At 37.0% G+C, this 10,867-nt stretch overlaps 1 protein-coding gene across 1 annotated transcript in view; it reads left to right on the forward strand.

Moving 5' to 3' along the window:
* Positions 1 to 10,867, forward strand: part of REST (RE1-silencing transcription factor) — an 18,612-nt gene that overhangs the window by 5,639 nt on the left and 2,106 nt on the right. Inside the window, exons 3-4 of the mRNA XM_012641111.1 lie at positions 3,678 to 3,761; positions 9,881 to 10,867. Of these exons, the coding sequence (XP_012496565.1) occupies positions 3,678 to 3,761; positions 9,881 to 10,867 (1,071 nt within the window). The remainder of the gene's footprint in view (positions 1 to 3,677; positions 3,762 to 9,880) is intronic.

The raw sequence follows: 10,867 nt of genomic DNA on the forward strand, positions 1-10,867 counted from the left end.
TATTTCTGATTTTTATGTAAAGGTTTTTTGAAAGGAGAACTCAACTTTTCCCATTTAAATTTTTTTGTAGAGTGGTTTATTTTCATCTGATTAATCCAGGGGACTAATTTTTAAAGGCCGTGTTTTATGTATGTAACTATATCATCCATTATTTATTTCCCTTTTTAAGGTTTATGTTTTTTTGTTTCCTTTTTTGATCCTTTGCCACTTTGCCCAGGATAAGGTTGATAAATTTCTACAATAAAGTTACGATTACATAGCTAACATTAGTTGTATCTCATATCATATTTTGGTGTTAAATTTATTTGGTCTAAATTTTTCTTTTTTTGAGACAAGAGTCTTGCTCTGTTGCCCCGGCTAGAGTGCCATGGCATCATCATAGCTTACTGCAACCTCAAACTCCTGGGCTCAAGCTCAAGCAATCCTCCTGCCTCAGCCTCCTGAACAGCTGGGACTACAGGTGCAGGCCACCCCTCTCGGCTACTTTCTCTATGTTTTGTTAGAGAACAGGTCTTGCTCTTGCTCCTTGGCCTCCCTGAGTGCTAGGATTACAGGCGTGAGCCACTGCTTCTGGCCACAAAAAATCTCTTAAAAGCATTAAGACCTTAGCTGGGCAAGGTGGCTCACGCCTGTAATCCTAGCACTCAAGGAGGCTAAGGCGGGAGGATGGCATGAGGCCAGGAGACCAGCCTGGGCAAGAGTGAGACCTCATCTCTACTAAAAATAGAAAAAATCAGCATGGTGGTGCGTGCCCGTAGTCTGAGCTGCTCTGGAGGCTGAGGCAGGAAGGAGGATCTCTTGAGCCCAGGAGTTTAAGGTTGCTATGAGCTAACCTGACGCCACTGCACCCTAGCCTGGGCGACAGAGTGAGACTGTGTCTCAAAAAAAAAAAAAGAAAAGATTTTTTTTTCCCCCTGGTTTTAACTTTAGTGTGATTTTTTATGTGTGTGTATAAAATGTATATTTTGAAAACAAATTGGTGCTGTAGAAGTTGAAAGTTAATATTTCGATTATGTAAATTCTGAGTATCTCTGGCATTAAATGCATAGTTCTGAAAATTATGTTTATGGAAATTCTAGTGCTGAGGAGTAGAGATAAGAAATGACAGCAGGAATCACTTCTCATTTCCACTTGCAGTATTAGGTAGCCTAGTTTTCAGGTTCACTTAATGGGTTTATTGTGTTCCTTATCCAGTACCCAGAATTAGGTGCTGTCTCTGTTATATATTAATCTTCAGAACAATGCATTGAGGAAAATAGCATCTGTGGTGGCAGTTCATGTTTACAGAGAGGAAAACTTTAGATTTGAAAGCCTGAAGGTGATGTGCCCAAGGTCACATACAAGTAGCACTTAAAGTTCCGAAATCTCTTTATTCTACAGTAATTGTCGTGGTGGTGGCAGATTACTTTCATTCAGGTTGGCCTCTTTAATTTTGTGGTTTTGCTATTTAAGCAGTTGACAAATTCTACTTTGAAAGAAAACATTTTTGCCTGTATATGTAACTGAAAAATCAGTGCCTGGCTTTCTAGAAGAGGTAGTTACGCCTAGTTTGTGGAGTTGTACGGATAAAGTAATCTCTAAAGAATTTAAAAGGAAATTATCCTTAATAGATTCCTTGTTAATCTGCAGTGGTATTTAATTTTTTCTTCCATCAACATTTTTATAACAACTTTGTTGAGATACAATTTATATACCATATAATTCACTATGGATTGGCCTGATGTAGGCAGTTCATATGAATGGAATCATAAAATATGCAGTCCTCTGTGACCGCCTAGTTTTGCATAGTATCACATTTTCAAAGTTCATGCATGTCGTCATATGTACAGTACTTGTTTTCCTTTTATTGACAAATAGTATTCTCTTGTATGGATATGTAACATTTTCTTTATCCATTCTGCAGTTGATGGATGTTTGGGTTGTATCCACTTTTCAGCTATTATGAAAAATGCTGCTATGAAAATTCATGTTTTAAGTTTTTATGTGGACATTCATTATTTGTATTGGGTATGTACCTAGGAGTGGAATTGCAGGGCTGTATGGTAACTATTCTTGCTGATATTTAACCTTTTGGGTAACTGCCAAACTATTTTCCAAATATTGGATACACCATTTTACAGTCCCAGCAATGTATGAGCATTCCAATTTCTCCACATACTCACCTTCACCAGTACTGTTAATTTCTGTCCTTCCTTTTTTTTTTTTTTTTTTTTTTTGAGACAGAGTCTCACTGTGTTGCCCGGGCTAGAGTGCCGTGGCGTCATCTTAGCTCACAGCAACCTTAAACTCCTGGGCTCAAGTGATCCTCCTGCCTCAGCCTCCCGAGTAGCTGGGACTACAGGCATGCGCCACCATGCCCGGCTAGTTTTTTCTATATATTTTTAGTTGTCCAATTAATTTCTTTCTATTTTTAGTAGAAACGGGGTCTCACTCTTGGTCAGGCTGGTTTCGAACTCTTGAGCTCAAACAATCTGCCCGCCTTGGCCTCCCAGAGTGCTAGGATTACAGGCGTGAGCCACTGCGCCGGGCCCCTGTCCCTCTGATTATAGCTATCCTCGTGGGCATGAAGTCTTCATCTCATTGTGGTTTTGATTTGCATTTCCCTTGTGGCTAATGATAATGTGCATCTTTTCATGTGCTTATTGACTATTTGTGTGTGTGTGCGCGTGTGTGTGTGTGTGTGTGTGTGTGTATATATTTTTTTATTTTAGCAATTTGGTGTTAGTTGATACATATATATATTTTTAAACAGAAGTATACTCACATTTTTAAACTATCTTAATTCTTCCAGGTCCCAAGGTAGGCATTGTATTGCTACCAGCTCTTTACAGCTAATCTATAGATAATAGCTAATTATAGCAGAATAGTTACTAGGCACAGTTCCCACTCATTACCATTCTTTTTTTTTTCATGGCTTCTTGTCCCATTTTATTAGACAAATGTGTTACTGTATCACAAGATTAATAGTTGATACTTACTGAGGCCTTTACTGTGTGCCAGGCAGTGTTAAATACTCTGCATATATTATCTAATTTAAATTCTCACAATTACAGGAAATGAAGGTATTAGTACTTTTATAGATGAGGAAACTGGGTGTTTATGTAACTTTCCCAAGGTCATAATTATTCTGTGTCCAGAGACTGTATGAAAACAAATTGTTCACCTTTTGTTAAAACCTATTTTGTTAAAACCTCTTAACGGTCCATGTCTGAAAAGAATATACATGTCCTGCCTTTGAGTCTTCAATTCTTTAGTACTAAATCACTGGCCTCATCTTTACTTCAGTTGCTCTTAGTCTTTATGGCTTTTATAATTTTACACTGGATGACCTATTTTGTAAATGGTATATAATACATCTGCCACTTGAATGTTTAGCTTAAAGCAACGACATCCCCACTCAGAAGGGTTGTTGCCTTAAGTTAGCAATTTCAAATGGTAGATCATTCATTTATAAGGATCAAAAAAATTACCCAAGCATCAGAAAATTTGGGTAGATTTTTTAAAAGATAATTCTGCATTTTTAATACACGATAAATCCACCTTTGTGCTAGGAGTAGGAAAAAATTCCTTGTTAAAAAGTGCTCAGCACCGAATGTTGTTACTTCGTTAATGAGAATTGTATTTGGCTTATTTTGTTACATTTTAATACTCATTTAATGTTCATTATAATTTTGCAGGAGAACGCCCATATAAATGTGAACTTTGTCCATACTCAAGTTCTCAGAAGACTCATCTAACTAGACATATGCGTACTCATTCAGGTTGGTAAGAACTGGAAACTTCTCTACCATTTTCAGTAAACGACCATTATAAGGAATTTCTTTTAGACTTGTAACTGAGTCATTTATTTATGATTTATTTTTAATATAATTTAGACATTAGAATTAAAACAAAAATCTGTTCTGTCAACATAACATGGAGCTGTATTTAAATGGGGATTCCTAACATAGAATCCATAGGTGGAACTCCCGAAACTGAATGTAAATTTGCGGGTGTACTTTTTCTGGGAGGAGGATCCTTAATTTTCTTCAGATCTTTAAAGAGGTCCATGACTCCTCCAGTAAAAATTACTAACATAGACCAAGACTGGCTCATCCTTTCTGAAGAACCCCTACCCTCTCTCGTTCCCCCTAGCTGTGTAACACTGAGTGTCCTAGTGTGCTGTTGCCTGGTGTCGGGGATTCCCTGTTAGCTTCTCAGGTCTGGAAATGTGGGTTTGTTCTGTTTTGAGAATTGACAGGGCTTTTGAGGATTGATTTACAGAAGTTTAACTTAAAAAAGGAAATGATAGATAATCCAGGATGCCAATTTATTAACCTGTACTGAAAATTTAGGACTATCACAGGTGGGAGAGCCACTCCAGTGCCTGAAACAGTCATGATCACCGCTCAGAATTGGTTCTTATTATCAAGGTAGTCAGTGGCCAAGTAAAAAAGTAAATGTTAGCATTGGCGATCTTGAATGGGTAATTTAATTTTGGCCTTGATTTACCCTTGATGAACACCACTTCTGATCAGAATACTCTCCTTCCAGATGTAGAATGTATGTCCTTGTGGGGAAAGTAGGCTAAAATCTTGCTGTTTACAAAAGTCTGTGTAGACCCAGCTCCTTTAAATTAATAATTACCTTAGATCTATGTTGTCCAGTTGGGTAGCCACTAGCCATGTGTGGCTAATTGAACTTGTGAAACATGGCTAGTTTGAATTGAGATTTATAAAATACATACATTCTGGTGTGTATTTTATAATACAGTATGAAGAATGTAAAATATCTATTTTTCATGTGTATCGTGTTACAATTATTGAATATATTGGTTTAAACAAGCAATAAAATTAATTTTGCCTGTTCTTTTTTACTTTTGTAATGTGACTACTAGAAAATTTAAAATTACATGTGATTCATATTATATTTCTATTGGACATTGCTGCCTTAACTCAGTAATAAAATATTTGACTATATAACAGATTCTGATTTATTTGAGCAGCTATGAAGGTGTCCTATAGTATGCTTGCTAGCCTTTCTTGACCCTACATGCTTGTCTTGTTAATGTACTTTGTTCCTTGTAAATCTCCTAAGCTGTTGAGTTGTGCCGCTTTACCAGAAACCTGGTTTTATTACATTTGGGAGCTTCCTGGTTTCATTCTCTGAGGGTAATGTGAATGCAGTCTCAGGCTGTGTTGAGGGTAGACATCGTGTCCTGTTGATAGCTGTACTCCAGCCCTTTAATAAAACATTGAAGAGATTTACATGAGTTAAACTCACTTTAGTCCTCATAACTATTTTAAATTGTATGAGTTCTGTTATCCCCATTTTTTACAGATGGGGAATCTAAGGCATTGAATAAATATGGCCATTTTTTCTGTAGAATGCCTTCCCTTCTGGATATGTATACTTACTTTCTCATGGTGTCATTTAGCTTTTCTTTTGTCCCTTCTGTTACTTGTAAACTGGAAATTAAATCTAAATGTTTGGTATTCACCTATCAAATCATGTCCCTCATTTAAAGTCACATCTGGTTGACCCATTGCTAATAATGTTGGGTCACTGAATTAGAATGATGACATATTTGTATTCTTTCATCGAGTTAATAATACTTTGTCTTGTCACTGTTTAAATGTTTGTTGTGGTGTTTATACCAATTGATAATCTTTGCCTGAAACAGTTTTATTTAGGTTTTCTAAATGTCTTGAGTTTTGTTTGTTACATTTTAAAGATGTTTCAGTAGTTACTGTTATAGTGCAGCACGTACTTTGTGCTATAACTAGTAGTAGCTACTGTGTACTGTGTGCCTGCTAGGTACCGAAAAATAGCTATTTGTTATCTCTATATTGAGTACTATAAAGGTCCTGAATCCCAGTTAGGTTAGAACACAGGCTCAGAGAGGATAAGCACTTTGAGGTTAATAGTCACTCCTCAAGATTAGAAGACCTAGGGTTTGTCTTCAGACTGCCCCACCCTCTCATTGATCAGCAGTGTTAGAACATGATGGTTCAGAAGGTGGCTCAGGTAAGGAGGCCACAGCATAATGAAACTGTAACTACACTGTATTGAGAGAGCAGAACAACCATTCATTGCCTTTTATTGGACTGTAACAGTTTGTGAGTCACAAACAGGAAATAAAAATGGTTAAGCTGTTTTGTGTATGAGTGTGCTGAATTATTTTCAGGAGAGCCTATGTTTTAATACTTTTAATAGCAGTTGCTGATAATACTTGAAATAAAGTGAGGCTAAGTTCGGTCAAATTGGGTAGTCCTTTAGACTGGGTTGCATGGAGTGACTATTTGGTGTTTTCTGTAGGGTCTGGGTTTTTTTTTTTTTTTAATAAGAGGTGGATATACTCACCACTCTACTAATGAGGATAGGGTCTCGGTTTGATCTTCACAGGTCACCTTGAACATTTTGGTTTCTTCATGTGAAGGTATTTTAGCGAAGAGATGTGTGAGCTTGGTCTGTGTTATTTCTGGAAGAAATTAAGCTCTGTTGAGTTAATACATTTTAGGAAAAGTGACAAATTTGGCAAAACTCCATCAGTCATTTCCTTGGAACACCTCTCTGCAGGATGAGTCTTCTCAGGCCAAGTTTGAGAGGAATCAGAATATTTGTTTTGTAAAATAGAAAATTGCTCATTAGTGGAAATGTAGACACCAACATCATCTTGCGTTACTCTCCATTTTGTTGGAATTTCTTCCTAATAGTATTAGGGTATCCTCTCCTGAGTAGTCCTAGAGACACTGACCTTATCCCGAGCTCTCCCTTTCCAACTGTTGGTGGAAACGCTACCATTTAGTTTGTATTCACCATTTTGATATTTTTGTGTATATATATCACACTGGCTAGTTGCCTCTGTCCTGCTAGCATAGGAATTCATTTTGCATGTTTTCCCATTATATATGCACAAGGAATGTTTTTGTTAAAGGGAACTAACAACTTGCCAACTTTCACTTCCATTTATTATACTTACTTTTAAGGTGGGAAAATATTTTATTCAGCAATATGTTTATTGTTTTCACCAACTATTTGATGATTATTATTGGGGGACTATGTAGCTGGGATTATATGAAAGACATTATGGTTTGAGAGTTTTTTCATGAATTCTAGAATAAGTTTTTAAACGGTATTTTACCGAGGACTAATATACAAACATGGAAAGGCACACGTCTTAAGTATGCATCTCTGTGACTTTGTTTTCACCTGTTTTGACTACCACCCAGATCAAGACATGGAACATTTCTCCCAAGAAAAGTTCCTTACCCTTTCCAGTCAGTCTTCCCCCCACAAGCTATTCGACCTCTCCTATCACAGAACATTGTAACATTCTTTCATAAAACGTTCTTGAGGTTCATCCCATGTTGCGTTATCAGAACTTAATTTTTATTGCTGGTAATCCGTTGTATGCCCCTATTAATCTTTACTTAAAAATTTCCCTTGCCATTCTTTCTACATTATTCTTAATAAGAATGTGCAAAGCTTGTAAAAATCTTTCCCCTTTTGACTTGGCTTACACCTAGAAATTAATTTTGGAAGAATTAAAGTAGACAATTGACACATTTATAAAGATGAGAAATGTAGGTAGGATTGGAAAAAGGAACCATTTGTACAGGGCGAAAGGATGTATGTTCAGCTAGGTACCAATAGATTGGAAAATCTATTAAACAAGATTTAATGGCAACAAAGTGAAAATTGGGGAAGAACAATCAAATGGGGCGAGTAAATTATAACATTAAATTTTAAACAGAAAATTCCTACATCCTCCCTTTCTCTGACCATTTCTTAGGTAGAGGCTTATACCTTGATTGATGCTTGCTACTTAGATCCCCTCATTCATTAGTGGTTATAAAATGGTGATATTTTAATTACGATTCTTTTATTAGTGTAAATGTTTTCATAAAGAGATAAACTCCATTCACCAGCTCTTTGTTTACTCAGAGGTAGGGTTTATATGGGAAAGATGGGGTAAATATTTGAATCTTCCCTTTTATTTACCCATACTCAAAGTTACCAGTTGGTTCCAAAAGTAAGCAATTACAGTTAATGCCATATTGAGTGCTTGTTCTCTGCTCGATGTTAAGTTTACATGGATTAGATTATTTATAGCTCACAATGCTTAGAGAGTATTTTGTAGATAAAGAAATTGAGTCCTAGAGAGGTTTCAGTAGCGTCTCAGTAAGCAAGTTGCAGAGCCGGTATTTTATCTCCCAGATACTCTAACTCTAGAACAAGTTCTTAGCCATTATGATACCTTCTTAGCCATTATGACACCTGTCTTTCTCCAGTCTGTCTATATATGTTAAACAGATGTTTGTCTCCATTTAAGTCATTCACTGGAGAGGACAGTATAAAGCCAAATGTAGAATAACATAGTATGTTATAGAAACCTCCCTATTTATTGAATCTATTAGTGAATGGACATGGAAAGAATTGTCCAATTATCTAAGTATCCAATGTGACATATCTGGATAAGTTTTTGTTTTCGTGATGATTTTATCACCAGACATTTTCTAATCATGTAAAACTTAACATCTACATGGTTTTGCTTAATGTCTGAGTTTTGCTTTAAGAAAAATTTTAATAAGATTTGATATGACTTTGAGAATGTTTGAGAGATGAATTTTCATAAATGTCAATTTCCATTTTTCTACTATGCATTCCATTGGACCAGTGGGGTATGGATACCATTTGGTAATATTTACTAGAGTGTGATCTAGATGGGTATGTATTCAGGTAGAATGTATTACTCTTACGCCTTTAATTTGGGGGTGGAGGTGGTTCTGGTTTTGTATGCATCTGTGATTATGACTGCTTATTTTTACATACCATATCTATTTGTATGCCACTTCTCGTTTACCTAATTTCTTTGCCCATTTTATAGAAAAGGTAGGGGAAAAAATAAAGTTTTCTGAATAATTACCCTGGCTTATATTTTTGCTTTAAAATAGCAACTCTGGCACTGGAAAAATTTGCTGAGTGAAACTTTACTCAGCTCTTGCCATGCTGGAGAAAAGGGTTAAGTTTCAAGAAAAAGCCTTTGCTCCTTTTGCTCCCTTAGGCTAAAGCAGTTTTGAAACTTTCACACCTAGGATTTGGGAACATAGTCCAGAGTGAAAGATACCTCTCTCTTTCACGATTTATCTTTTAAAAAGTTATGGGAATTTTTGTATTCTACTCCATTATACATTTATTTTAAATAAACATAAACAATTTAAAATCGATTAGTTTCTCTGAGTAGCCTTGCTCCAGAGTTAACATCCAGAGGCCATCCGAACTTACCAATAATTGTGCACTTCTTGATGAATCTCTATTGTGTTTTTTTTTTTTTTTTTGGAGACAGGGTCTTGCTCTGTTGCCTGGGCTAGAGTGCAGTGAAATCAAATAGCTCACTGTAACCTCTAACTCCTGGGCTCAGGCGATCCTCCTATCTCAGCCTCCTGAATAGCTGGGACTACGTGGGTACACCACCGTGCCCGGCTAATTTTTTTTTTTTTTCTTTTGTAGGGATGAGGTCTCCGTGTTGCTCAGGCTGGTCTCTAACTCCTGGCCTCAGGCGCTTCTCTCACCTCGGGCACTAAAGTGCTAAGATTGCAGGCATGAGCCACTGCCCGGCTCTATTCCTTAATAGTGCTTGAAAGCTCTAAATTGATGAACTTTTTTGAAGATGATAATTGACTGAGATAATTTTATTCCTCTGCTTGGTTTGAGAAACAATGTCATGGGGTAGAGAATTGTTATACAAGTAAATATGGTCAATGTAAGGTGCATGAAACAGTCTTTCAATAAATAGTCTTTGTGGTTATTTTACATGTACGATTCCTTGTAAGTATATTTTAATCTTGAATTTATGTTTTAATCTATGTCTTCTCTGACACCTTTTATTTACCTTTAGGTGAGAAGCCATTTAAATGTGATCAATGCAGTTATGTGGCCTCTAATCAACATGAAGTAACCCGCCATGCAAGACAGGTTCACAATGGGCCCAAACCTCTTAATTGCCCGCACTGTGACTACAAAACAGCAGATAGAAGTAACTTCAAAAAACATGTAGAGCTACATGTTAACCCACGGCAGTTCAATTGCCCTGTATGCGACTATGCAGCTTCCAAGAAGTGTAATCTACAGTATCATTTCAAATCTAAGCATCCTACTTGTCCTAATAAAACAATGGATGTCTCAAAAGTGAAACTAAAGAAAACCAAAAAACGAGAGGCTGACTTACCTGATAACAATATTACCAATGAAAAAACAGAAACAGAGCAGATAAAAATAAAGGGGGATGTGGCTGGAAAGAAAAATGAGAAGTCTGTAAAAGGGGAGAAAAGAGATGTTTCAAAAGAGAAAAAGGCTTGTAGTAGTGTCTCAGTGATCCACGTGACTACCAGAACTCGCAAATCAGCAGCAGAGACTAAAGAGATGGATGTACACATGGGAGGTAATTCAGAAAAGTTCTGTAAAACCAAGAAAAGCAAAAGGAAGATGGAAGCTGAAGCCCAGTCCTTACGTGATCCTGCGAATGGTGAGGAACCTGTGACAAAGAAGAAAAAGAAGGTAGAAAGCAAATCCAAAAGCTGTCAGGAAGTGCCAAAGGCTGACAGCAAAGTGGAGGAGAATAAGAAGCAAAATACCTGCGTGAAAAAAAGTACAAAGAAGAAAACTCTAAAAAACAAGTCAAATAAAAGAAGCAGCAAGCCTGCTCAAAAGGAACCTGTTCAGAAGGGGCCTGTTCAGAAGGGGCCTGCTCTAGTGGAGGTTGTTCAGAAGGAAACTGCTCAGATGGAGCTGCCTCCTCCCATGGAGCTTGTTGAGAAGGGGCCCGCTCAGATGGGGCCTGCTCCCATGGAGGCTGTTCAGAAGGGGCCTGCTCAGATGGAACTGC

Source organism: Propithecus coquereli, unplaced genomic scaffold (assembly GCF_000956105.1).
Source record: "Propithecus coquereli isolate 6110/MARCELLA unplaced genomic scaffold, Pcoq_1.0 Scaffold162, whole genome shotgun sequence".
Taxonomy (NCBI): Eukaryota; Metazoa; Chordata; class Mammalia; order Primates; family Indriidae; genus Propithecus; species Propithecus coquereli.